This window comes from Mustela erminea, chromosome 16 (assembly GCF_009829155.1).
Source record: "Mustela erminea isolate mMusErm1 chromosome 16, mMusErm1.Pri, whole genome shotgun sequence".
NCBI lineage: Eukaryota > Metazoa > Chordata > Mammalia > Carnivora > Mustelidae > Mustela > Mustela erminea.
Genome location: NC_045629.1, coordinates 81,968,722 through 81,996,444, shown reverse-complemented (window position 1 = coordinate 81,996,444; position 27,723 = coordinate 81,968,722). Strand labels below are relative to the sequence as shown.

The window sequence follows — 27,723 nt, the reverse complement described above, 5'->3', positions numbered from 1 at the left end:
CCAGCCAACAATGAAGGCCATGATTTTTATTTTTTTAAAGATTTTATTTACTTATTTGACACAGACAGAGGTCACAAGTAGGCAAAGAGAGAGAGGAGGAGGAAGCAGGCTCCCCACTGAGCAGAGAGCCTGATGCGGGGCTCAATCCCAGGACCCTGAGATCATGACCTGAGCTGAAGGCAGGCTTAACCCACTGAGCCACCCAGGTGCCCCCCAGACCATAATTTTTAAATTGGAAAGGAAGTGTGTATTATTTTGCTGCTTGTTTTCCATTCCTGACATGCTTTTACCCCTTGTATTTTTTTCCGGTGGCATATATGGTTTCTTGGGGAGTTTTGATTGAATGGGTTTCATTTGTCACCTGGGTGGGGAGAAGGGCGATTAAGCTTGTGAACCGTTGTGTGGGAACTGCTCAATAAAGGGGTATAATCTGTTTCCACTTGAGTTTATAGAATCTCTTTTGTTTGTTCAGAAATAGACAGAAGGGGTTGAACCAAAACCCAGTAGAAATGAAGGGAAGCTTTTGACTTCCTTTTGGTTCTGTTTGAAGAGATAAATACTGTGTAGCGTGGAGTAATAAGTACCTGCTGGCAGGGCGCATTCTCGGTTGAGAAACCACACACGAAGTAATGAGGTGAAGAGAAACTATCAGCGTGTCAAAATCCCAGATACATTAGTGGATTTAGTAGTTACGGGAAAATACTAATTTGCCAAGTTTCAGATGAACCAAAATAGAACATCCTGGGGTGGTTTCAAGAAGGGCCCCTTGCACGTGGCCTCTGTAGGACACGGGGGCCAGACGGCATGAGCGGTCGCGGTGGAGTGGTGTCTCGCTGTCTGCTTCACTTGCCCACCGGCGGCTGCATGAAGTGCCAGTGGACCCTTGCCCAGGCCAGCTCTGGCCATTTCTGGTCTAGACTATGGCAGCACATCCCAAGGGATATTCTTGTTTCCTGAGACCCGTTCCTTGCCAGCCGGCCACCCGGGGCATCAAGGGTTGTTTCCACAGCAGGTGTAATCCCTAGCAACCTTCTGCTCGGAGAGCACGTGAGGCTGCCCACTGCTCCGGAACCAGAGTTCAAGGCCCTAGTGTGGTTTGCTGTGTGCCTTTCGGTCTGGCTCTGGCCATCTGCTTTGTGGAGTCACTGGGCTTAGCTGCTGTTCCCGGAGCAGAGCCTCTGTGTTCACATGTGTGCTGCTCCCCGGAACGGAGCACCGTTCCTCCCCACCTCTGAGAGCTTTCCTGGACCCCCTCAGGCAGCAGAAAAAGCCTTCCTTCCCGGTTCTCCCCACACTTACATAGTGGTGCTCCGCGGGGTACAGTGTTAGTCGCGAGCCTTCATGTCTGCGGACTGCACGTGTGCAGCTGGACAGGTGGGATCGGGGCTTCATTTCCCCGAAGCCCCAGCCTGTGCAAAGTGGGACTCAGTGCCCGATAAACTGAACGCGTTGTTTCCTCCTGGGTAGGTAAAGTGAGGATTCCGCTTCCCTTGCTGTGCTGGTGTAAGGACTGGAGACATGTCTCTGGAGAGTCTGAAACATAGAATGTGTTCAGAAAGCCATCATGGTCACCGTTGGTTTGCTTCTGACTTGCAGAAGTGTTTGAACAGGGGCGCCTGAGTGGCTCAATGGGTTAAAGCCTCTGCCTTCAGTGCAGGTCATGATCCCAGGGTCCTGGGATCGAGCCCTACATCGGGCTCTCTGCTCAGCGGGGAGCCTGCTTCCCCCTCTCTCTCTGCCTGCCTCTCTGCCTACTTGTGATCTCTGTCTATCAAATAAATAAATAAAATCTTAAAAAAAAAAAAAAAAAGAAGTGTTTGAACACGTGCAGCTCCTGGAGCAGAGAATCGGGCGAGGACTCGTGGGCTCACCTGCCATCGTTGCAACAGCTGGCTTTGAGCAGCATTGACCATGATCCAGAGTTGTCGTCGTCCGCGTAAACCCACTGTTTGATGAGGAGACACCTGTTCTTTTTACTGTGCATGATGTCCTGTAACAGCTAGCTCCGCTGCCCTAACAGAGTACTACAGTGGGTGGTTTAAAATAGAAACGGATTTCCTCACAGTTTGGATGCTGGGAGTCCAAGATTGAGGGGCTGGCAGGGTCGGTTCCATTGGAGGCTTTTCTCCTTGGCTTACGGACATGTCATTTCCCTTTGTCCTCACGTGGTCACCCTCTGTGCAAGTCTTTCTAACCTCCCTTCCCGTGAGGACACTAGTCAGATTGGGTTAGGGCCCCGTGTGACCTCACTTTGCCGAAATTACCTCTTCCAAGGCCTTGTCTCCAAATCCAGTCGTATTCCCAGGAGCCTACTGGGCACAAGGCCTTCAACATACGAACTTGCAGGGGACATAATTCAGCCCGGAACATGAACTATGATCTGTCCTGTCACCACCCATTAACTTGATCTTTATGGCCCACAAAGTTACAACACTTGCCTTTTGGAATCGACAGTGCAACGGAATGGGGCAGACTGGTTTGGAATGAGCGAGCTGCGTACTCTCCCGGGTCTCTCACGGCCAGCGGTCCCGATTCGCTCGCGTCTCTTCTGCGTGTAGCATGTGGACAGAATAAAGTTAACCGTCCCAGGCCACCGTCATATCTCCCTGGTGTCCTGCTTCACTGATTTAAGAGAGAAGAAAGAGGCACTGGTACAGGCTTTTCTGTGTGTCTTTTTCTTTTTTTTAAAGAGATTGAGTTAAATTCAAATTCCTATTGACGAAACAACTTCTAAGTGGCAGGGATCTAATGGGGGAAAGAAATGGCACACCCCTCAGTAGGATGAAGTACAGGGACCTTTCAGGTGTTCTCTGGGTGAGTTTCTGTACAGATGACCCCACCTTTGCAGGAGGGGACCCAGTGTGCCATTCACAGAACCCTGAAACCAGGGTGCGGAATGACCGTGGTGAGCGTCGGTGTCGCGTGGTCAGCTGGAACTCTGCAGAGGCAGGGCTTTGGGACCGGGCCCGCTCTGAGGACAGTGTAAGAAACGGCGACATGGCCACTGACCGAGCCTGGCTGACCACAGCGAGTCTTTGTTACTCTCCGTGGTTGTGAAGACGAGCGTTGTCACCGAGTGCCCGTGGGCTCTCCCGATGTATCTGTCATGTTTTATGCACTTCCAGGGGTAATTTTAGTGGGATGAGAATGCAGAGTCCCAGGGACTTATTTCTCCTGAACCTCAAGGCTCTACTGCCAGGGGGCTAACCTAGCGGTGGGATGAGGGTGTTCCAGAGTGGGGGAAAGGGCGGTGTCTGTGTGGCTGTGGATGGATTTGGAGGACAAAACAATGATTTTAAAAGTTCCCGGTGCTGGAGGAAGTGGCAAGAGGGACCACTCTCTTCGGGCTTTTGGGCACTTGGAGGCCATGACATCTCAGGGACCCTGCGGAGGCAGCGGGGACCTGCGGTGGGGCCCCGTGTGACGCGGTAGAGGCTGCAGTGCGTCAGGAGTACGCTCTCAGCCTCCCAGAGACCTTTGTTCATCTCTGCACTGGGGTGACGGGTGCCCCACGCTCCATGCCCAGCACAGCCCCTGGCATGCCGCAGGCCAGCAACAAGCGTTCCTTTTCTTGCCTTCCCTCTGGCTCCCTTTGTTCTGACATTGTGGTTCAGTGAGACGAGTTAACGGCATCACCAGCAGCACCCTGCGTGTGGGACGCTGACCACGTGCCGAGCGTTTCCAGCCTCCCATGGGACCCCGAGCGGTCCACCTGCCAGTGGTGAGGCGGGTCCTGGCAGGATGCCCCCGCACCTGCACTTGGGGCGTGTGGCAGCGTGCCCTGCTCTCAGGTTTGTTCCCACCCTTCTGGTGGCCCCCTTCTCCGGGTGAGTGCTCCGTCTCTGCTTTCCGGGTCACCTGCGCTCAGTGCCCCGGTGCTGCCGTCTGAAGCCCAATTCATTTCCTCGTTCACCCAGCCGGATTGGTCTTCTCAGAGTGCCCTTCCGTATCTGTTCTCAAGGGCAGCACCTTCAGGGCACAGGGAGACGACGCACCAGGCCCCCACGCTGCATCCCCAGCGGCAGATGCCACGCCTTAGTTTGTCCTGTCCCGCGGTTGTCTGTCAGCGGGGAGACAGCTGTCATTGGTTCGAAAGACGGGTTGGAGGAGATGGAAAATGTCAGGTTGGATTTATTCAGCTTCTTCCTTTGATCACCAGCTCCTTGTTTTGCTGCTCAGCCCAGAGAGAACGCGTTCAAGTTTGCCGCTCGTCAGCGTCAGAGCGGGTCAGGACTGGGCCTGGGGCGGGTGCGCCCTGGCCTCCCTCTTGGGGAGACAAACTCTCAGTCTCACATTTGACCGTGTCACGGGGCTGAGGGAGGGCAGGAAGGGAGAAAAGCGTTTTCCAGATGCTTCCATGGTCCCCACTTTGGCGTTGCCTCTGTGTCTGCCAGAGCCGGTAGCCGGGTTCTCAGAGGCCGGGCAGGCTCCTCCTCGATTGGGGGCTGGAAATCTCTGTGGACCCAAATCTGTGGTTGCCTTCTGACTTGTGGTCACATGTCCTAAAATCAGAGAGGATTTTTTACCTCAAGGGTGTGACACAGAAGTGTGTTTATTTCATTTACTTAAGTCTCCTTGGAGAAGAAACACGAGCAGCTATAAAGATACTTTTGGTTCACAAAAATGATGAAATTAGTATTACATAAAAGTAATGATTGGAGTTTCGAAAAACAAGGTTATCCAAAGCAAGTTACAAAGTAGGTCAATTTTTTTAGTAAATATAAATATAAATTTGTAAATATAAAATGGTTTATGAAGATTTGTGGTGGGGATTTAAGAGTTAAGCTCTTGCTATAGTTAAAATATACTTTTATTTTAATTAATTAATTAATTAAAAATAATGTCACTGCACTTTTTCTTTTCTTTAATTAGAAAAATAAGCGCCGCGTTTTTGGGAGACCCTGGGTGAGGACCAGATGCCCGTAAGCCCTATTCTGGCTGCTGGGCGGCCCCCACACCCAGCCAGTGGGGATCCCGGAGGGCCAGTGTCCTCATGAGCAAGGGGGGTGGGTGGGGGCACCTTTAAGCTTCCACGGATGGGATTAGCCCTGGAGTGGCTGTCAAGGCTCATAGCATCTACTTTTAAAAAGAAAAATTCACTCATGATTTTACAATTATACTTCCTCCCCAACTCACCCCCTACCCCCGAGGGACTGGTTCTTTATTCCAGAAAGACACTTGTCAGTTCTCAGTATCAAAACAGTTGGGCTCTTGGTTTCTTTCTCCCAATCAGCCCCTGGAGAGATCCTGCCAAAGGAGGGGTACATTTTAAGCCAATGAGCTTCAGAGTGCCTATCGAACAGACCCCACAGAAACCCCACCAAAAAGGGGAATTGGGGAGGAAAAGAATCTTTAAAGCATCAGCAGACGGTCCGTGCCCCGACTGTAGAGAGTTGTCAGCCAGACGGGTGGCCAGCGCGCTCAGCGCTCCTCGTAGTCCGAACCGGGAAGGCCGTTCTGTGCGCGAGCTGTCTGAGGTTCCTCCGGCGCCGAGCGACACAGCGCAGGGAGATGGCGCTTGTACACTCAGCAGCTTGGGACCCAGCGATGGGGGACGAGAGGAGTTTGCTTCCTGTGGCTAAATCGTGGCAAACGCATGCTTTCTTTTGTCTTTCAAGGAGGAAGGAGAGGAAACAAGGGGAACGCGATCCGTTCTGTGAGCCGCGGGGGTGAGGATGGGACCGGGGTTGCTCTCCAAGAGAAGTCACACCTCCTAATTTGTTGGGTCACTTCTGATGAAAAGAAAATTAAAAATAAAGGGGCTCAGAGAGACCTGAAGGCGGAAACCCCGAGCCACGATTCTGGCCACTTGTCCTGGAATCATCTCGCTCTCCGTCTGGGCTCCCGGGCTCTCGGTAGCGCAGGCACAGGCCATTGTCCCTCTGTGGGGACAGCCGCGTGCGGTAGGCTGACAAGTTACTTTCCACACGTGAGACGGGTTAGCCTGCCGCTTCACAGCTGTGGGGTCATTTGGACTGTTTTCTAGATGGTCGCTACACCACCAACAACAAACTGGACATCCCAGCGCGCTTTTAAAGACACTTGGCATTGCGCTCACTTTCCCTTAAGTGTTGTTCCCAAAGGTCCTCAGGCTGAAGCCCAGCTGGAGTCTCGGGGACAGGCACAGCCCATGTGGGGACAGGGACACAGCGGTGGGGGTGCGAGAGGCGGCGAGAGGAGAAGGCAGCCTCCCAGGGGAAGATTGGCCCCGAGTGTCCAGGCCGGCTTCGGGCACGCTGGCCTCCGGCAGCGCCGGGATCCAAGGGAGGAGCGGCGGCAGGTGGGGAGCAAGCTCTGCTCCTTGCTCAGTCGGCCGGCGGCTCCCCTGGCGCCCCTGCTGCACAGAGGGCCCGTCCTAGGTGCGTTTTAGCTCGTCATCCAAATCACCAACAGCCAACAATCTGCTGCCGCTCTGCTCTGCGTCTCCAGGCAAACTCAGCGCGGGTCTCCGCCTCCTGGAGTTGATGCACAAGAATTTTTATCTTTTCCTTGTGTTTGTCTCCTGTTTGAGCGCTCTGCTAGCAGCGCTGGGCACGGCTGGGTCTGGGCCGTCGGACTGGTCCACTCCTGCATCTCCTGGCAACGGGACCCTGCCAGCTCAGCTCGCCCCTGCATGTGTCCCGGTCCCCCTCCGTCAGCACCAGCCTCCGAGCCACTCCGTCCTAGCTCCCGTCTGCTGCTTCTGCCGTGTGCTCGGCTTCTCTGACTTGGGTTTCCTGGAGGTCCAGCTTTCTTTGTCTCTGAGGCTCGGTGCTCAGTGAGCTCCGCACCTCTCCCTCCCGTCAGCGGCTTTCTCCGCTTCCTCCGGCTGCGTGAGTGCCTGGTTGGGTGCTCCGGGGCGCCGTCCCGCTCCTCTTCTGCTGGCTGCGTTCTGTGCTCAGGATGGAGGGGTCTCAGCCTCACCTGCTCCCGGCCCGCCTTGCCCCTCCGCTTCCCCCTGAGGTGCCCAGCCCCCTCCTCTGCGCCATGGGCTTGCTGCTGCACATGGGGTTTTGCATTTCACCGCCTCGCTGGCGGTGACCCCGCCATGGTGTGACCTGGCCCTGCTCGTGCTTCCCTTCCCGCCTCCCCGACACAGAGCTGCCTCCGCGTCTCCTATAGTTCCACTTCCAGTCCTGACCTCCGAGCTGCAATTCCACCTTAAAGCTGGTGTGTCCCCTGAATGTCAGGGTTCTCAGCCCACTGTATCCCCAGTGGAATTAATTATCCTCTCCTTGATGGTGTCACCATTTCCATGTTGGAAGCTTAAAATTTTGGAGTTGCCCCCAAGGTGTCCAGCCGTCCTACGTCCTCTCAGTTGCTTAGATGGGCTCTGTGCCCAGTCTGGCGCCCGAGATTTTTTCATGCGGGACCCCTCTTCCTTCCACTGTCCCAGCCGCGGCTCAGACTTTCAACACCTGTTTCTTCGACTCTCGCCGTCGTGTGCTGCTTCCTGGCGTTGCTGCTTCCGATCCGTGCTTCGCACTGAAGCCCGAGGCCTCTCCTTGAGATGCCAGCAGAGTCACGTCCTTCCGTCCTCGGGAAGCTGTGGTGACTGCCCTTTCCTGTCTTAATAAAGTGTCCGCCCCATCTCAAGGACGTCCACAATCTGATCCAAACCATCTTTTTAGCCAGATTTCATTCTGCTTCCGTCTACACAATCTGTATTTCCTATGTATCAGAGTTTTTGTTGTTCCTTGAGCATGCCGCATGGTTTTCCACGCTGCGCCTGTCGTAGTGCGCTCTGTCCTGCTGTCCCCGTTCCCACACTGTCCCTCCTCGCCGCCTCCTTACCTTACTTAGCCCTCAGTTTGGCATCATTTCATTACATCCGGAGAATGATTTGCTCTGGCTCCTTTACCAGATCACAGACTCCTTGGGGACGGGGCCATGCCTGGTTCGCCTTCAATCTTTCATCATTCCGGCTGGTGCTTTTATGCAGGAAGTAGTCAGTACATGCCGGCCTGAATTAGGTTTCGCTACCCTGTACTGCTAGCAAATAACGTACTAACAGCTAACAAATTACTGGTGAGTATGTGTTAGTGGAGATCCCCCCAGGCATAGAAGGAGACTGAGGACGTAGGGGATCTTGTTGTCCTCAAGGAGGTGGCATTCAGGTTGACTGTCTAAGGTGGGGATCTTCCTTACACAGGGCAGATACCCACTGTTTGTTGGCTACAAGGATGTTGAGTGAAATATGAAAGGGTCAGCCCGTTGTTACGAGTGAGAGCCTGGTGGAGAAGTGAGAGGCACCTGAGCTAGGGGCAAGAGCTGTCCGCGCTTCATCTACAAAACCGGGATGACAGCGGCACCGCTCACCTCAGCTTTCGGGGACAGTTTAACGAGAAAGCATATGTAAGGTGTTGGGCACAGTCGGGCACATAGTAAGTCAGTCCTCATTAAATGTCAGTCGTGGCTGTGGGCCTTCCTTCTGAGCGCTGCCGAGAACAGCGTTGTCTGGCTGGGAGAGGCTGCCCACGTCCTTATGGTGAACTCCGCCTCTGTGGGAACGAGGGCGCTCAGCTGCCCGCTCCGTGGACGTTTCAGGGTGCCGCCTTCTACTTTTTAAGATTTCACTTATGTATTTATTATTTTAGAGAGAGGGAGGGCGGGAGCAGGGAGGGGAGGTGTAGAGGGAGGAGAATCTCCAGCAGACTCTGCACAGAGTGCAGAGCCCGACGCGGGGCCCGATCCCATGATCCTGAGATCCGAAACCGAGTCAGATGCTCAACTCCCGCTCCCGCAGGTGGCCTGGGACGCCATCTTCTTTAGGCGTGAGCAGCAGGTGTAAACAAACCCCGACCTTGTAACACTGCTTTGAAAACTCACGTCTGTATGTTTTTGAAATCCTTTTTATTGTACAAACAGTGTATACTCATTTTAGAAATCTTGGAAAACATAAACAAAAAAGAAAAAATGATGTATAATGCTACATGGGCAAACACTTAACATTTCAGTGTAGTTTTTGGTATTGTTTTCTATTCTTTTTAACTTGGATTTACTGGGGGACTTGGGAGGCTCAGTGGGTTGAGCCTCTGCCTTTGGCTCAGGTCATGGTCTCAGGGTCCTGGGATCGAGCCCTGCATCGGGCTCTCTGCTCAGCGGGGAGCCTGCTTCCTCCTCTCTCTGCCTGCCTCTCTGCCTACTTGCATTCTCTCTGTCAAATAAATACATAAAATCTTAAAAAAATTATATTTATTTTATAAATATAGTTTTTTTTTAAAGATTTTATTTATTTGCCAGAGATAGAGAGAGAGAGTACACACAAGCAGGCAGAGAGGCAGGCAGAGGCAGCGAGAGAAGCAGGCTCCCCCCGAGCAAGGAGCCCGATGTGGGACTCGATCCCAGGACCTTGGAATCATGACCCGAGCCGAAGGCAGCGGCTTAACCAACTGAGCCACCCAGGCGTCCCGATATAAATATAGTTTTGCATCCTGATTTTCCACATAACAGGGGTTTTCCATATTATTGCATACTCTTTGTAAAGGTTGATGCTTATGTAAGTTTGCCTGTGACTGTACTGTAGCTTATCACCTCATAATTGGATACGCAGATATGATTCTTTCTGATTATTTATGATGTCTTTATTAAGATACCTTCTCCTTCTGGGTGTTTTATTGAGCTCTCTAGAGATACTCAGTATCTCCTAGTGCTTTAAATAGACGATGATATAATGAGCTGATGGCTTGATGTATTTGCCTCTTGTTCCAGTAGAGCATGTTTACGTACTTGGAGAGAACAAAGAAAATATTTAATCTCCTGGTGTCCTTGAGTGATTGCTTCTCAGAGATTCCGACCTGCCACTGTGTAAACTGAGTGAGAAACAGGAATGGAGTTGGACGGTGGGAGGCAGCTGGAGTGGCTCGCGGCGCGCTTATCCGAGTCCATCAGCAGCGCGTTAAGGAAGGGCTTGTCTTGGTGGGTGACGCGGCTTAGTCAGTACCTGCTTCTTTGGCAGATCACTAATCTTTACAGTGGTGACACCTGAGACCGTCTTGACCTTTGCAGTGGAACTATTATTCTGTCTGGATGTATAGCAGGATGAAGAGAAGCTGAGTTGGTTTTTCTGGCCAAGGAAGGTGCTCACCCTGATGGACATGTTAGAGTGTCTGTTTCAGGATAACTGTGTTTTCCTCTGTGTTTTCATGTATTGGGCAGTTTGGGTGGGCAGTGTGACAAAGTGGAAAAAAGAGTTTGAAGTCGTAGCTCTGAGTCTGAATATAATCTAGCAACTTGGTGTCTGAACGACCCCAGGAAAGTCACGTGACCTGAATGAAACCTTGGATTCCCTCTCTGTGAAATGGGCACAGTGATGTCCACGGAAGTCACTCCATATGGTGGAAAGAGTGCTGGATTTGAGAAGCCTGAGCGTAAAATCCCAGTCTTGCCGTGAACAGACGTTTCTGCAAAGAAGACATCCAAATGGCCAACAGACACATGAAAAAATGCTCCACATCATTCGGCATCAGGGAAATACAAATCAAAACCACAGTGAGATATCCCCTCACACCAGTCAGGATGGCTAAAATTAACCAGTCAGGAGACGACAGGTGCTGGCGAGGATACAGAGAAAGAAGAACCTCCTACACTGTTGGTGGGAAAGCAAGCTGGTGCAGCCACTCTGGAAAAAGCATGGAGGTTCCTTAAAAAGTTGAAAATAGAGCTACACTACGACCCAGCAATTGCACTACTGGGTATTCACCCTAAAGTTATAAATGTAGTGATCCGAAGGGGTATGTGCACCCGAATGTTGACAGCAGCAATGTTCCACGATAGCTAAACTATGGAAGGACCTGAGATGTTTATCGACAGAAGAATGGATAAAGAAGATGTGGCGTATATATACAGTAGAATACTATGCAGCCATCAAAAATATTGTCATTTGCGACCATGTGCATGGAACTAGAGGGAATTACGCTAAATGAAATAAGTCAGAGAAAGACAATTATCATATGATCTCACTGATGAGCGGAATTTGAGAAACAAGACAGAGGGTCATAGGGGAAGGGAGGAAAATATGAAATAAGATGAAACCGGAGAGGGAGACAGACTGCAAGAGACTCTTAACCTCAGGCAACAAACCGAGGGTTGCTGGATTGGAGGGGGTGTGGGAGGGCTGGGGTGGCTGGTGAGGGACTCTGGGGAGGGTATGTGCCATGCTGGGTGCTGTGAATTGTGTAAGACTGATGAGTCACAGACTTGTACCCCTGGGACAAAGAGCGCACTGTATGTTAATTTAAATAAAATCCTAGTCTTGCTTGGGAGCCGCGTATCCCGTCTTGGATCCTGCAGTCAGGCGGTGATAGCGTTTCACCAGGGGGACGTGTTAACATCTAGCAGTGTGACAGTGTACGCGACAGCCCCCGACAGGGGGCCTGGCTCTTCTGCTGACTGCCCGGGCACACTTTGCACACTCACTTACCACCAGTTTGGAAGTGGTTGTCATTGGGCTCCTGCGCCTGCCAGAGCCCCCTTCGACGGGGACATGTGTCACCGAACCCCCAGGAGTTCTGTGTCCTCGTCGGCCTCTTTGTCATGTCGTCCCCATTTCTCTTCTTGCACGAACACTCATGTTTGGGCTTCTGGAGTCTCAGCCTGGACGTCTGGCATTGTATTTTTTTTTTTTATAACTCATCTTCTGCTTCTTCCTTTTCTCCCTGCCCTTGACCTCAGTGTTGCCCAGAACGTTGTCCTCGGGCCCTCCAGTGTTCTGCCGCCTGCACACTCTCCTCTCGGGGGATTTTCACGGCGCTCAGGACTCCTCCCCGCCTTCGCGCAGTGCCCTTGCCTTGTCACTGACCAGCGTCTCAGGTCTCTTCATCCTTCTGGGCAGCTCCTCCGTGCTGTAGACTCGGCGCTTCAGAAGCGCTGTGCCGGGAGCCATGGGCGCCGGCTTCTGTGCTCCTGCATCTCCCTTCTGCTCGGTGCCCTGCGGAGCACACCCAGCCCCGTGCCCCCGCGCTGCATGCTGGTCACCCCGCCAGCCCCACGTCCCCTTGCTCGGTGAGTCCCTTCACTCCTGAACAGCATGCACTGTTGTCATTGTTACGGTTTTCGTTGATTTGTTTTGATCATGGTAAGGTACACAGGATGTAAAATTTCCCATTTTAACTATTTTACGTGTAGAATTCGGCAGCAGCAAGTATGTGGTGCCACCACGCGTTTCCAGGGCCCTTTCTCTTCTCAAACAGCAGCTTCGTTGCCACTAAAAACCAGCTCCCACCCCGCACCCCAGCCCCTGGGAGCCTCTGCTCTGCTCTGTCTGCACGAACGGGACAGCTCCAGGGCTGTCCAGGAGGAGTGGGCTCGGGGGCAGTTGTCCTTCGTGACGGGCTCACTGCACTGAGCGCGCGCCTTAGGCCCATCTGTGCCGTCGCAGGGACAGGACAGTCTTCCTCTACTAAGGCCGAATGCTGTTCCCGTTTATGGACAGACCACACTTTGTTTATCCGTTCATGGTTGGACACGGGGGTTGCTCCCACCTCTAGGCCACCATGATTCATGCGGCCACACACGGTGTCTGTTTGAGCCCCTGCTATCTCCTCTTGTGGGTGTCTGCCCAGGAAGGGGATCGGTGGCTCCTGTGTGAGTCTGAGGACCAGCGTGCTGTGATCCTCGGGCTGTCCCATTTCACCCGTTCCCGCCAGCCCCGTGGGACGGTCGTGTGGTTGTCTTTGGTGTCACTCTCACATGTCCTTGTATGACAAAAAGAGAAAGTAGGTACCGCATATTGCAAAGTCATTCACAGTGAGTTTGGCTGCAGAGCCCCGCAGGCCCCTCCGCAGCTCCGGGCTGGCAGGTGGCCTGGGGCCTCCCCTGAGTCAGCACTGGGGGCCTGCCCAGTCTGCACAGTCCGCCTCCGGGGTGGGAGGTCTACTTGCCCCATTCCTGGTTTCTGAGAGGACTCGTACTTTCTAAGAAGCCACATCATGTCTTTTCAGCATGGCTGTCTCGCTGATAAAGACATGTCCCCCTCTTCAGTTTATTTAGAAATGAGGTGCACAAAAGGGGCCTGTTTATTGGGAACCCCCAAGGAACCCCTCAAAGATCAATAATATTATTCTTAGGAAAGCAATTCCAGGACGAACTGTGGTTCTTACTTCTGTAAGTGGAAGCATCAGAATTGATTCTAAAAGTGTGATTTCAGGTTGTAGGGGAGAACACCTCTATTTTTCCCCCTGTATTCTTTTATTTTCTTCTTCCTTAGTTTTTTTCTTTGATATTTGGAAGAAAAGATGTGCTTCTTTCTCTTCTTTTTCTTTTTTTTATTCATTTTGCCAGCAAAGCCACATTTATTGAGTGATAGTATAAAGCTCTCAAAGAAGGAGGGGACCCAAGAGGATGCCTCCCTTTTTTTGCTTCTTTCTCTTCTCTTATTCTCTACCTATTTAGGATATCATAACTGACTTAATCCAAACGTGGTTGTCTCAGAGTATTACTCAGAGGGAACATGAAGAGCTAAACTGTGAAATCGTGATGTGCTGGTTTTTATGCCAGTGCCACTCTCGAAATGGCAGATGGCCTGTGGCTTTTTTTTTATGGTCAAAAGTTTGGGAGGTTGTATTCTCTGCTCCTATAAGAAGCAATTTAGTTAGGTGGCAACTTTCTTTACAGATGTTCTCTTTGCATGATTTCTTTAATTTCTGGGATGGAAAGTAACTCTCAAGGGCATTAGATGCTCTAGTTTGACTCAAAGAATCATTGGGTGTTTTGATCAAGATCAGACAAGATTTATGGCAATGTTATGGGCTGAACATTTGTCCCATGTCAAAGCTCTCGCTACCCACAAGGTGAATTGGAGGTAGGGGCTTTGGGAGGTGATCAGGTGTATATTAGCTCTTGAGGGTGAGACTCTGATGGTGGGATGGACGCCCTAGGAGATGAAGAAGAGCCCCGAGAGCTCTTTCTGTCTACACACACGTGTGCTGAGGAAGGCCTTGTGAGGGCACCGTGGGAAGGTCATATGCTGCAGCCCAGGACATGGGCTTTCAACAGGGCCTCCCAGCCTCCAGAACGATGAGAAGTGCGTGCTTATGATGTCGGTCACCCTGTTTATGGTATTTTCTTGTGGCAGCCGGAGAAGACCACGGCAATTGATTTGTAGTGAATAAATTAAGGAGTCATCACTTCTCTGATCAAATCGTATGCTTATGGGAATGTTCAGGTCTATCACAAGCTTCATTCCAGCTTGGCACGTGGAACACAGATTAGCACCACTGTGGCCTTGAATTCTTCTGTTTGTGTTGTCCTGACACTGGGTTTCTACCGTCCGGGTCAATCTGCGGGGACAGGGGGACTTGGTCAGCTCGGATCGGAACTCCAACCCTGTTCCTCTCCTGAGCAAAATCGTCTCACCTCCCCAAACTCACTCAGTGTTTTTGTATGAGACATTTTCTGCCATGACGGTACCCAGAGTACTAACGTGGATGCCCATACGTCGGTCTCTGGGTCCATGGGTGGCGAGATTTCTGTACCTTCCCTTCATCTCTCGCTTACTTTACTGGCTGAATGATTTTAAAGAAAACCCCAAGGCATCCCTTCCTTTCGTGCCTTTGTTCCTTAGTATGCAATGCTAAAAGAAAGGATTTTGTCTTTTATGATCACAACGTTAATATTACAGTTAAAAATTAATTTAAAAAATTAGTAATTATTTGGTAGCGTTCGTGTCAATCCACAATCTCATTTCACAGATTGGCACTGACCTAATGTTTTGTCGCCTTTAAAGGGGGAACACGATGCTTCCCCCCCACCCCCAACTGCCCTTTCACCTCTGAGCGTCTCTACCTTCCTTCTCCCGACAGGAGGGCTTCCTTGTCTGCGGGGAAGACCTGGGTCCATCCTCCGTTGCCAGCAGCGAGGTCCCTGAGGCAAACGTCACAGTCTCCGAGGCATCCTTTCCCACAGAGAGGGGACACATGTGGGAGGCGTCTGTTTGGCAGTCACTGCCCTGCAAAGCCAGGGTCCCCCTCTCCACTGGCCCCTCTGCAACCAGAGCTGTTTACTACTCGCCGTTTCCCTCCGGAGCCCCTGTGCTGCCCGCACCCGTCACCCCTGATGTTTCCTCTTAGCCCGTTCCCTCTCACACGTGCCTTAGGCAGCTTCTCTGCTGGGTTTTCTCAGCCGTGCGGCTCAGGATCATAGATGAGCGTTCCTTCTGCGTCCTTTCCCTTTCCTCCCTGCCCCCACTGTGGGCCTTAGTGGCCATATGTCCTTGTGCTTGTCCTTCTTCCCTGTAACAGCAAAGCCTCCAAGTACTGTGCTCACGTGTCTGCCCCCCGGGTCCTGCGGCCCGTGACAGAGCAGTGCGGCTTCTTCCTTTGGAAGCCTTCTTGGCGAAATCAGATCTCCTGCTGCTCTTCTCCCAGACTGACCCTGCTTCTGTGAAGTCACGTTCTGTTTGACACCGTGTCCTCTTTCCACGTGGGACACCCGAAACGTCGAGCCCGTGGTGCTTCTGCGTGAGAGGAGCCCAGTGCCGCTGTGCTGACGGCTCTGGTTGCTGGCTCTGTGCCGCTCGTCTGCACCGTGTGGACAGAGAATGCGTGTTCATTTTGTTCTTCTATTTTACTCTCTTTCTGGGGTGGGGGACAGGGAGGAGTGGGGGAGGGGCGGAGAGACGAGCATCTTAAGCAGGCTCCACGCTCCGTGGGAAGCCTGACTCGAAGCTCGAGCTCATGACCCTGAGATCGTGACCTGAGCTGAAATCGAGAGTTGGACACTCAACCCACTGGACCCCCCAGACACCCCTCTTTTATTTTACTCTTGAACAAAGAATGATTCTTGCTCCCTTTCTGAAGAAGAAATAAGGTCAGCCGAGCAGCAGACACATGGATCCTTTGACACCTTCTATCTCCTGAGCACTCTTGACAAGTTCATAGGGGACAGAAAAAAATGACAAGACTCTCTCTTTAAGGAACTCATACTCCAGTAAACTGTATTTTTAGTTGCTAAGCCTTAACCAAAATTTAAAGGCAAGATCAGTTACTATGTCACCGCTTAAAAACTTTGATAAGTTGCCCCTTTTGTCCAGGTCCAGAGAGACAGTGAGAATCTCGTGGCAGTGAGCAGTGAGCAACCCGGCCTCCACATTCTGATCTAAACGTGGTTTTACTCTAGAAGAATCCAGGACTGCTTGGAGAAATGGTTTATTCTAGGTCTGGGGCTGAAAATGAGCTAGAAGGAGGAAGCCGTTGATGCATTTTGGGGTCTTTTCTAAGGACACAGGAATGAACGTGAAGGGGCTCCCAGGGGACAAAGACGGGGCAGTTTGAACATCCGAAAGAGTGTGAGGGCATCAGTGGCAATGCCGGGTACATAGACCCACTGGTTTGTAATGATACTGATGCACGCACAGCGCCCCGGTCACCTCTGGGGGCAGTTCTCTACTGCAGTAGGTACCGGGAAAGCCTATTCGCTGACTCTCCCGATCGGATCATTTGTGGTTCAGGGTAACCAATTGGTGGGTGAGGGAAAAATCCTTCCTTAGAGACACATTCTGGGTTTTAGGTACAGAGAAATTAAAGAATTACAAAATCACCATTTTGTAATCGTTGATAAAATAACAAATCTGGGCAACAATGTATAACATGCTCCAATCCATGAGGAGAGAGGTCCATGGGACCTTTCCCGTGGGTGGGCCATACCGGCAGCGGCCCCCGAGCACTTCAGTCCGGAAACCTCACTGAAGTGATGCGGAGCTGAGAAGTAGTGTGGGTCCTGTGCCTGGCAGAAGCTCCAGAAGGGTTAGGCGCTCTGGGTGGGAGTGTGATGAGAAGGGCAGGGGCAGGAGAGGGTGCTGATCACCGTCCCAGGAGCTGCGTCCCTCCCGGCGTGTCCTCCCCGGCTCCTGCGGGAGCAGCGGACTGCACTGCACCGGCCGGAGGATAAGGAGAAGGGGCGGTCCGGCTGGAGCCCCGCGGTGCAGCGGGCGGGGAGGTACTGAGACGCGCACCTGCTCGCCCAGTTTCTGCAGAGCCCTGACAGTGCCCGCAGCGGGCTCATCCCCCACGTGGAGGATGAGCAGACCCAGAGGAGGGGCGGGGGCACGGGGGCCGGGGCTTCCCTCGTGAGCGGGCCCAGCCGGAGGAGCCCACTGTGGCTGCACCCTTCTGCCGGCCCTCCCGGTGTCGCTGGTCTTTTCTGCGGAGAAGCCAGTCTGCCGCTCAGCTGGGGAACGTACTGGCCTCGCGGGCCGCTCTGGGCTCCACAGGCACGTTCATTGCTCCTTCCCTTGGCGGGGTTTCCCAAGAGGGCGTCCTTCAGCTTAGTGGGACGGCTGGCCTGGGAGCACTGCCGGTAGGCTTAGGCAGGTTAGGTCGTTCACACGCTGTGGGTTGGAGCCCTTCAGGAGACTGATCGTCTGTACGGCGAAGGCGATGTCATTATTTAAGGAGTTTTGTTCATCTGGCCGAGGAGCCCGACTGTGTCGTGTCCAGAGCTAACTGGGTGCCCTCCTGGCCTCACGCTCCCCGGAGAATGGTGCTGAGGCACAGAAGATGCCTGGGCAGCCGCTGATCAGTTCAAGTGTGTGTCCTTGCCTGCATATTTGCCATTTCTGGACCTCGTCTTCGAGGAGAGCCGGCCTCGTGTTCTCTGGCGGTGCTGCCGCGCGCCTCCCAGTTCCCGCCGTCTCACTGCGCGCCGTGCGCACGCCTGCGGCCACTGCTCGCTCTTGCTTTGTCTCTTTCCATCCCTGGTAGTTTCCTTGGAGGTGACGTCCCCCAAGGCACTCACAGGTCCCAGTGGAGCGGCTGAGCCATTCCTCTGAACACGAGTCTGTCTCCACTTGCCCCAGGCCTCGCCGGGTGGGAGTGCTGTGTCCCTCTATGACCGCGGTCCCCGAGCACCCCGCCTTTCCCTGCTGGACGCATCGGAGGAAGGATATGGAGTGAGCTCCCTTTCCCACCCGGCCCCCAGTCCCTGCTTCCCTTCGTTCGTCTGAAGGGTCAGTGAGAAGACCACGCACGTGGGGCCCACACAAGGTCTTGCAGAAGCCCTTTAACCGGCTGGGTCTCCGCCTTCCCGTTTGCAGACAGGGCGTCGTAATGCTCGTCTTCCGGAGTAATTGCCGTGGAATGTGCTCTTGAGCTGCGAGTGTTACGAAGTCCATGAGCACGTGTTGAGAGCATGTTGGGGACGGCAGGCGAGCATTCTCGCATCCTCTCTCCCTCCTCGCGAAGGGACGGGGTAGGGCAGAGCAAACAGTCTGACCTCACGAGGCTCTATTTTTGTACCAAAAATGTTGCTGTGGAGTTACTCCCTTCAATGTCTGTTATATAGATGGACTGTAAACTCCTTGGGGGCAGGGCCTGGCATTTTGCTTGGTTTCGAGTAATTTGTGGAAAAGTATTTGTCTGGTGATAAAATATCCTGATTCTCCAGTCCTGCTGGCCCGCTGGCTTTCTTGGAATTTGGTAAGAATTTATTCTCTTGGGAAATGAAGTCTTCTACAAGACAGTAACTTCCTTTTTTCCTGTGTACCCATAAAATACAGCAGTTGCTAGTGATTATTTAAATAAAGTGACTAAAGCTTTTGCTTTTTGTCTCTTGTGGTCAGTGCCCCTTTATTTCTGTCAGAAGATTAGGCCCAAAGGACTGTCCTGGATTGTGTTAAGGATTTTATTTTGCTCAACTGCCCCCAGCCCCCCAGACCTCCAAAGCCCCCTAAGTTTTGTTAATTAACTCTTTTTTTTTTTTAAATTTCTCTTCAGAAAAGAAAGATGTGACTCAGAGCCTGGAGAACTACACGTGCAAGTGTCCCGGGACAATGGAGGTCCTCACGCTGCCCGGCGGCCCTGCCCTGCCTCCGGTGCCCCTCACCAAACTCCCCATCGTCAGGTACGGCTGGCGGCCCGCGCAGACCGGGGCCTTCACTGCTGCCGTGCGCTACAGACCTTTGCCATAAAAAAAATGTTCTTTCTTTATTTGTGCATTTATTTAGAGTGGGGGAGTGGGGCAGAGGGAGAGAATCTCAAGTGCGGGCGCGGAGCCCGACGTGGGGCTCCATCTCACAACCCTGAGACCATGACCTGAGCTGAAACCAAGAGTCAGGCGCTTAATGGACTGAGCTCCCCACGCGCCCCAAGAGCTTCCATTATGGATTGGGCCGGTGTCTGGTTCGTTATCTCGTTACATCTCCACAGCAGCACTAGGCCATGTAGGTGTTGTGTGGGTGAGACGATTCGCCCGTGGTCACCTGCTTGTCTAGAGGCAGAGCTGGGTGGGGACCCTGGTGTGCCGGTGCCTGGTTCCAGACCCCGCATCGTGACCTCTGCGGTGATGACATGAGCCTGACCTTGCCTTTTCTAGTAGTTTCCTGAGTTCTCAGACTGTAGGCCCGGGCAGCACCGGAGTGGGCGTAGCTGCTCCTCTGTTCCGTGGGGCCTTTGCCAAGCCTCTGTCCTCTCTGTGCACGCTCGTGCTTTCAGACTCAGCCCAGGCCCCATTTTTAGGGAGCTTTTCCTGCTCCTTCCTCCTGCTACCCTCCACCTGCCCTTGGTTAGAAGCGTCCTGGGATTTCCGGAGCATGTGCTGCTGGCCTCTTCCAGGGTCTGCCACTGTGTCCCGTCCCTCCGCGCAGCTCCCGGGGTTGGAGGGAGTGAGGGTCCTCTGGTACATGCCAAGTGGGCACTTGAAAGGGTTTAGGAGCTAATTTCATGATGATTTCAGAATTTTGGAAAGATTTGTTTGAAGACTGAAAGGAAGCAGTGGAATTGGACATTTTGCTGTTCACAAAGGTGCTGTGACTGAAGACGTGACCTCCTCGGAGACACTCCCGGCTTGGCCGTCTCTCCTGGGTTTCGCTTAGCTTTGCAATACCGCTGGGAGGGCCTGTAGAGATACGTAGCTTCTGTTTGCTTAGGAAGTTTTAAAACCCACGGCATTAGGTTATTAGGAAAAGAATGTGGAAACGTCTGTGGTGTGGTTCTTGATAGTCATGGGCATGCTTTCTCCTTGCGTTTCACTGGAAGCACGAGTGGCACTGCCAACATGACATGGTTTTGTTGTCAAGGTGACGATCGCGTGCCCCTGAGAGGTGGGACAGAACATCCCTGTGCACAGAAGTCCCCAGCAGGCTACCCTTGAATTTTAAGATTTTCCGATGGGTGTGTGTGGAGTTCATCGGGCACGGTTGGCAAGCTGCCCCATCCCAGAGCCGAGGCTGAGGCCTGAAGAGGGGCTCTTGCTTAACTTGGAATTTCTCAGAGCAGACCCGTAGCCTGCGGTGCGGATGGCCCTGAGCACGTATGCACTGCTTTTGTTTTGCCTTGTGCTTGCTTGTGGCGGATACAGACTGAGGAAGTCAGGGTCCTGGCTGGGCCTTTCTGTAAGACTTCGCGTAGAATGTATTTGATTTGGGATTAAGGGCATGGTACATATTTTTTTAAATTGATGACTAGCAAAGCCTTAATTATTTCTCATCTTCATCTTGATCTGGATCCTTCTTAAATTTAGGCAGCCTTGCACAATAGGAAATCCTGAACCTAAGAGAACATTCTAGGATTTTGATGCTGCGTCTAGATCTCAAAGCGTCAGGACTTTTGTCAGTGGAACTGGGTGGGTTGATCCTAGCGGGTTATGGGACTGAGGAGGAAAAGTGCTTTTCTCCACAGGGAGACCCCAGACGCAGCCCTAGATGGAAGTTAGAAGCTTTGGGTTTAATTCTTAACTACTATGTGGCCTTGGTTCTGTGAGCCTCAGTTTTGTAATCTTTAAAATGGGCCACATGGTGGCGGTGCAGACTGAGCCTGCAGTAGATCTCAGTTCTCACCTTGGAGACCGTTTACACCTACATTTTCATTGTTACTATTGTTATTATTATTTTTTTTTAAGAGAGAGTGAGAGCACGTGAGTGGAGTGGGGAGGGACAGAGGGAGACAGAGAAGCCCGAGCAGATTCCACATCCAGCCCAGAGCCCCATGTGGGGTCGATCCCACTTGGAGTTCATGACCTGAGCGGAAAGCAAGAGTCAGAGGCTTAACCTACGGAGCCACCCAGGTGCCCCAGCACACCTGAGTTTTCCAACAGCGCACTGACTGATAAAGATACTGTGATGTTGACATTTTAATCCCTTAGCTGCCTACAAACTACAACAGATGGGGCAGAGACATAATAGTCTGACATTTTGGCAAATACTATTAAATTTGCGGTGACCAGTGTTTTGGCAATGTATCTCTTTCGCTGTCAGAGTCTGCGCGGCCCGTACTGGAGAGCCACCTCTGACCGACTAGCTGAGCCTGGCCAGAGTCCTGGTGTGTTTCCCGAGCCTGGCGTGGTCATGGACCATTTAAGAAAAACTGGTTTTATGTACTTGCTACCATGTGTAGACATGTTCTTAAGGTTCTTGGAGACTCTCAGCTACGAAGATAAGCTCTCTCTGTCCCCGTGGCTCACTGATTGCATCCCTCCTGCCTGATCTCATTACAAACTAGAACTGTCACTGCATGTGATCACATGTAGGAAGCCGAGTAGACAGGCTCTTTACCGCACGGCAGAATTAGCGCTGCTGGCAAAGGGTAAGGAAATGCCTGTGGAAGCTTTGGGAAGTCCGTGTGTCTCACAGAACAGAACCCCACGTGCTTGCCCTGCGTGGCTCATGAGGCCGCCTGTGGCCTGCTCTGTCTCCAGAGTTCATGTGAGCTCCCATTCCTCTGGTGCCACCAGCCCCGCACACCTTGCAGAAGCACCGAGGGTTCCAGAGTGTGGGACAGAGTTTTATTCCTTTGTTCTGGTGTCCTCTTCTGCTTGAGGTGTCTCTGCTGCCCTGCCCCTGCCCACTGTTACTTAGTCATCCTTTGAGACTGGTTGAAGGATTGGCTCCTCTGTGAGTCCTGTTCCTAAGCCACCGGACAGGGATAGGAGCAGCTCCTGTGTGCTTTGCACGGTAACTCAGCTGCTGTTTGGCTCTGGGTGAAGGGGCCCGAGCTCTTTCCGTCCCCACGGGAGGCCACAGTGAGGAGGCGCTGCCAGGGGACCAGGAGGGAGGAGGGCCCAAGTGCGCTGGCGCCCCGATCTAGGACTTCCAGCCTCTGGAGCTGCGAGAACGAAATGTTTGCTGTTCAAGGGCCCCCGTCTTTGGTCATCAGTCACAGCAGCCCGGGCTGATGCAGACGAGTGCTTGAATGGCCTGGCTTGTCCCAGCTGTGCAGCGGGCGGCGCATCAGCCCTGAGCATGATTCCTCCGGAGCAAGCCCTTACGGAGTCAGGCAGCAGAGAACCCAGAGCTGCGCTGTCTGTGCAGCAGCAGACAGAGAGGGCGGGGGTTCTCGGATGCCCACCGAGGCTGCCGGACCCACATGGCTGCTGGGGGCACGCGGAGGCGGGCGGGTGTTCGGAGTCTGCGCGCTGTGCCCAGCGGCCCACACTGCCTATGGGATTGCCGCCTCCTCCCAGACCGGCCGCCCTCGTTTCTCTCGCAGAGGGCCGTGCTGCACTGTGGCCTAGGACGGCCTTCCAAGGACTCGGGCCTCGAAACATGGACTGTATTGGTTTGATTGGAAAAACCCCAGCCAGGCATTGCGAGGAAGGGCTCAGCAATGTGTCGGTTTGAAGACACATCGAAGAAGTGTCAGTGACCAGACCTGCTGGGTGGAATTGTCAGACACAAGGGGCTTTGATGTTGGTGGTGCCTCCTGGCTGCAGCTGTGGTTTTAGGAGAAATGTCTGGAGCCGTTGCTCCTGTTGAGGACTTTCCTAGTTTTGGGCAGTAAAACCATCTCGGCAGCTTACAGGACACACCTGCCCGCCCGTAGGCTTGGGTGTGTGACCGTGCTCACCCTGAAGCGGTGTAAAGTCACCCTGGTGCAAGTTAACCAAAAGAAGGGGCCACAATCTACCTCTGCTATGATTCTGTTCTGAAATTCAGTGAATCAAGTATTTATTGCACTCCTGAGATGGGCTTGGCCCCATGGGGAATGCTGGGGCTTCAGTCCTAGTCAAGCAAGAGCCAAGCTCACACTAGCCAGTCAAGCAGGAGGCCTCCAAACCTGTATATCCAGTTCCCGCTGGCCAGCGCGAGTGCATAGGAAGTCCTGTTAAGACGAGAAGCCATCTTATTTTATTCTTTCTAGAACTCTCCATAAAGTGGTAACGTACACAGAAGCAAGTAACGGTCATGTAGACTGTTCATACATCGCAAGTTGTGAATTATTAAGGAAGAAATGATGTAAAACTTAGACGCCATTTCCAGTGAACCTGTGGGGCTTTCCGGAGGGGGGACTGGAGGCAGGCTGAAGGGGCTTTAGCTGGCTGGTTCTGATGAGCTAACACTGAGCTCCTTCAGTCTGGCAGAGAGCTCTAGAGTGAATGAGGGTATTTTAATGGGCAAGGACCAAACCCTTTGGTTAGAATGACCTCTGAGCAGCTTTGCAGTGGCTCTGGTGCTCTTGTTTGTTTATTCTTAGCGAGCGAGCGCCCATGTGCACAAGCAGGGGGAGGGGCAGAGGGAGAGGGACAGACCTCAGGCGGTCACCCTGCTGAGCACAGAGCTGAAACAGAACCCTGAGATCACAACCTGGGCTGAGACCGGGAGCCTGCCAGACGCCCCAGAGAGTTAATTCTCAAGTCATGTCCACACACAGCGTGGGGCTCCCACTCACAGCTGCACGATCGAGCGTCACACGCTCAACTTTTAAGTTGATTCTGTTATCTGAGTCAGGATGACAGGTATTTATTCAGAAAAGGGCTTAGAAGGCCTTGAGAGTCCGGGCGGTTTCCTTGGTTGATGAAACAGGACGGTCGGACTCCCAGATTCCAGTCGGGGTGGGGCTCCCAGGACCTCCTCAGGTGCAGCGTGTCCAGAATCTTCCCTCCATGCCCGTGACCTCCCCGACGGAGCTCCCCCTAGGCTTTGTGGGGATCGTGAGAGGCGTGTGGTCCTGTCAGGAGTGAGAGCAGGCGCTCACATGTCACTGACCTGGTGGCCTGTGTGCGCTTGCCACCTCATCCGTCGTGCCCGGCCAGGTGTGGCCATGTGAGTCACTGCCCATCTGCGCAGAGATACCTCGCGGGTTCTTAGGTATGTTTCTGCTGTGAGGAAGGCCGGTGGATTCAAAACCAAGGGAGAGGAGGTAAGCCGGTCTCCCCGACCCTCCTGTCGCCTGTGGGTGTTAGATCAGGCCCCCGGCCGTTGCCCCGCAGGGCCCGGCACGGTCCCGTCAGCCAGAGCCCGCTGAGCACAGCTGGCCTCCCGACCGGCGGCAGTGTCCGAACCAAGTCCTGCTTTGGACACTTGATCCCTGGAACTCCCCTTTCCTGTAGGCGACTTCGTAGACTGAATGTGGTGTTACTGGTTCTGGGGGATCCATGCTGAAGGAGCTGTGTCCTGTAGGTCATGTGCCTTGTGTGATTATTTTTCTCATAGGATACATTTCATAAGAAGGTATTTGATGCTAAGTTTCGAGTTATGCATGAACCCCGTGGCCACTGTTGGGTTACTTTTCTGGCTGACCATATCTTTCATTCTGCAGGGACAGTATGACAGAAAGTGCCCCCTGCGGGCAGACGGCCCCAAGAGAAGGGGTTGAGTATTGTACACCCCGGTTCTCCTGCCACACCGGCCCCCTCCCTTAGGAGGAGTGAGGGAGGGGCACCGTGAGGTCAGGACTGTCCCTCTGAGGATGTGGCAGCACAGAACCAGGGAGTGGAGCTGTCCTCAGCGAGCCGCGCTTGTCCCTGTTTTATAGGTGGAAAGATTGAGGTGCAGGGGTGAAGCGGTCTGCGCCAGCCCCATACTGGGCGGGTCCTTTAGATGGTGGTCAGCGTCTGCACACTCCCTAAATCTGCTTTTCCAGCTGACTGAACTGCCTGCTGGAGAGTGCCTCTGGGCTGGGCGTGTGCGGCCGGAGACCCACACCAGGCCTGCTGGCTCGGCCGGCTTCACGTGTGCTGTCTTGGTCCCGGCGCAGCGCACGGGTGTTTTTGGCACACTTGCAAACGGCTGGGGTCGAAACTCTTAATACGAGCTGCTCAGGCTTGAGTTCAACATTTTGAATGATTTGGGAGCTGAGTTAGAAATTCAGCTTTTGGAGGCGCCTGCGTGGTGCAGTCGGTCGAGCACCCGGCTCTTGATTTTGGCTCAGGTCATGATCTCAGGGTTGTGAGATCCGGCCCTATGTCAGGCTTCGCACTCAGCGGGGAGTCCGCTTGGGATTCTCTCCTCCCTCTGATCCTCCTCCCCCGCTTGAGTGCGCACACTCTATTGCTCTCAAGTAAAGGAAGAAATTCTAAAAAACAAATGCCAGGGCTGCCTGGGAGGCTCAGTCAGTTAGTTTGTACTTTTAGCTCAGGCCTGGGATCGAGCCCTGAGTCGGGCTCCCTGCCCAGTGGGGGGTCTGCTGCCTCCTCCTCCCACCGGTGCCCTGCTCGTGCTCTCTCCCAAATAAATAAACAAACAAATAAGTAAATAAAATCTTAAAAAAATAAAAAACTTAACTCTTGGGCATTTATTCATGCAGTATTTACTGAGCTATCAAAGTATCGTAGCAGGCACCGGGTGCCCAGGTGCCCCTGCCCTGGAGAGCTCACAGCTGAAGTGAAACAGGCAAATTTTAAGTGATTCCGATCCTGCATGAAGAGAGCTTAGCGGAGTGTGTGAGAAGACAAGGGAGTCAGAGCAGGAGAGCAAGACACAGTCCTTGGCTTCGAGGACCGTCTGCTCCCGTGGATTTTTGTGGGAGACGGACGGGAGCCATGTGTGTGGCCGTCAGTGATGGTCCAGGGAGGGGGCGTGGGGCGTTGTGAGCGACTGCTGAGGGCCGGCGCGGTGTGCGTGCTCAGGGCAGGACTGCCCCAGGCATCGGGATCCGTGCAGCGAGAGCGCAGTGCTTTGTGGACTCTGAAACGGGGTCTTTTAAAGTCAATATAGGTTAGCCTGCGCCATGGCCAGAATACTGACCCTGAAATCAGAGAAAGATTAACCCTTACAACAAGGGCTTATGTCTCACTCACATGAAATTCAGTGCAAGCCGGACAGTTTTCCAGGGCCGACCCCTGGGGCTCCTCAGTGCGCCAGAGCCTGCGTCCCTTTCTGCCCCGCCTTGCCCACCTCTGGCCTCCGGGGTCCCTGCGGTGGGGGAGGAGAGCCGGAGGGCGGGGCGCTGCTTCAGAGCGCTCGCTCCTGGTTGCGTGACGTCCCGTCGGCTGCGGGCACCGACGGGCGCTGACGTTGCTCACCATCACAGAGAGGCACATGGAAACCGCGATGAACTCCCCCCTCGCACCTGTTGTGGCGGCGGTCATCTGGAAGTTGGGGGCAAGGGGCAGGGGGCCTCGAGAAGTGCTGGGGGGTGTCAAATCAGTCTGACCACTGTGGAGGTTCCTCAGCACATTAACAGAGTCCTACCCAGCAATCCTGCTTCTTGGGTATGTGTCCAAAGGGAATGAAAACAGGGTCTCAGGAGATGTGTGCACCCCGTGTTTATCCCAGCGTCGTTCATGATGGCCAAGTGCGGAAACACCCCACGCCCGTCAACAGATGAGTGGATGACAGTATATATGAGGAATTATAATTGTAGGTATAATCTCTTGAAAGCCGCCAGGGCAAAGAGGCTCCTTACTTACAGAGGGAAGCCCATCAGAATAACGTCAGACCTGTCCACAGAGACCTGGCAAGCCAGAAAGGGCTGGCAAGATATATTCAGGGCACTAAATGAGAAGAACATGCAGCCAAGAATACTTTATCCAGCAAGACTGATAACAATATATATGAAAAGGGGCACCCGGCTGCTCTGTTGGTGGGACATGTGGCTCTTGATCTTGGGGCTGTGAGTTTGAGCCCCATGTTGGGTGTAGAGAGGACTTAAGAGAAAAAAAACCAAAAACAAAAACAAAAATATGAAAAAAGGCATCCTAAGGGAGCTGAAAGGAAAATAAAATGAAAAGTCCCGGGGGACACGCGTGACCCCCCCCCGGCCTTACCTGCCTGCAAGGAGGCAACACACACACAGGACAGGAGTGCGGGCAGGGTCCCCGCTGGGCCACCCCGTGTCCCTGCCTCGGAACATTCCAGAACCTAACCCCGTTTGCCTCCCAGGTTTCAGCTGTCACCAGCTCCCAGCCGTGTGATTTGGGCAGTTTATTGTCTCTGTGGTGTCCGTGTCCTGACTGATGACGTGGGGTCGGTCATGGAAGCCAGGCTAGGAGGGTGGCCGGGACGTCTCATTGACACGATGTGTACAGGGTGGTGAGCGGGGACCCGCATGCGCTCCGGAGGCCCACATCCGTGAGTGCCAAGTAAACGGCCGACCGATGGGAGTGTGAGTGGCGATGGGCTCACCTCCGTGGCGGGGAGGGCAGCGTAAACGCAGGCTGTGCTGATGGACAGTCGCCCTGGCTCTCTGTGTCGCAGACAGAGCTCTTTACCTCTGCATGTGGAGTCCTCGGCCCTTCCAGTCGGGGCTGCTCTCCTGTGTGCTGGGGGCGCGGCCGCCAGGAGGGAGGCAGGCGGCGGGAGGAGAGAACCGGCCTTGCTGAGCAGTCGCTCCCGAGCCCTGATGCGAACCCTCGTGGGAGCGTGCGAGGCAGGCCCCTGGGTGCGTTCTGTGGACGAGGAGCCCCAGGGTGGAAGGAGGCAAGGCGCCCGTGCACGGTCATACAGCTGGCGGGCCGTGTGGTGCGGACTTCGGCCTGGTCCTCGAGGCCGCCGGAGCCGGTGCGGGGAGCGGCTGCTGCCTGGGATGGTCCCGAGTGACCACATGCAGCGGTGATCTGCTCTGTCCTGCCGAGCCGGAGTGCCTTTCCCTCTGT

The 27,723-nt window shown here is 53.5% G+C and overlaps 1 protein-coding gene across 7 annotated transcripts in view; it reads left to right on the top strand.

Annotated features, from left to right (window-relative positions):
• The window catches only part of TRAPPC9 (trafficking protein particle complex 9), a 500,764-nt gene that overhangs the window by 78,188 nt on the left and 394,853 nt on the right, over nucleotides 1-27,723 (top strand). For all 7 annotated transcript variants that reach the window (XM_032316499.1, XM_032316500.1, XM_032316503.1 and 4 more), the window contains one exon: nucleotides 18,690-18,816. In XM_032316499.1, the coding sequence (XP_032172390.1) occupies nucleotides 18,690-18,816 (127 nt within the window). The remainder of the gene's footprint in view (nucleotides 1-18,689; nucleotides 18,817-27,723) is intronic.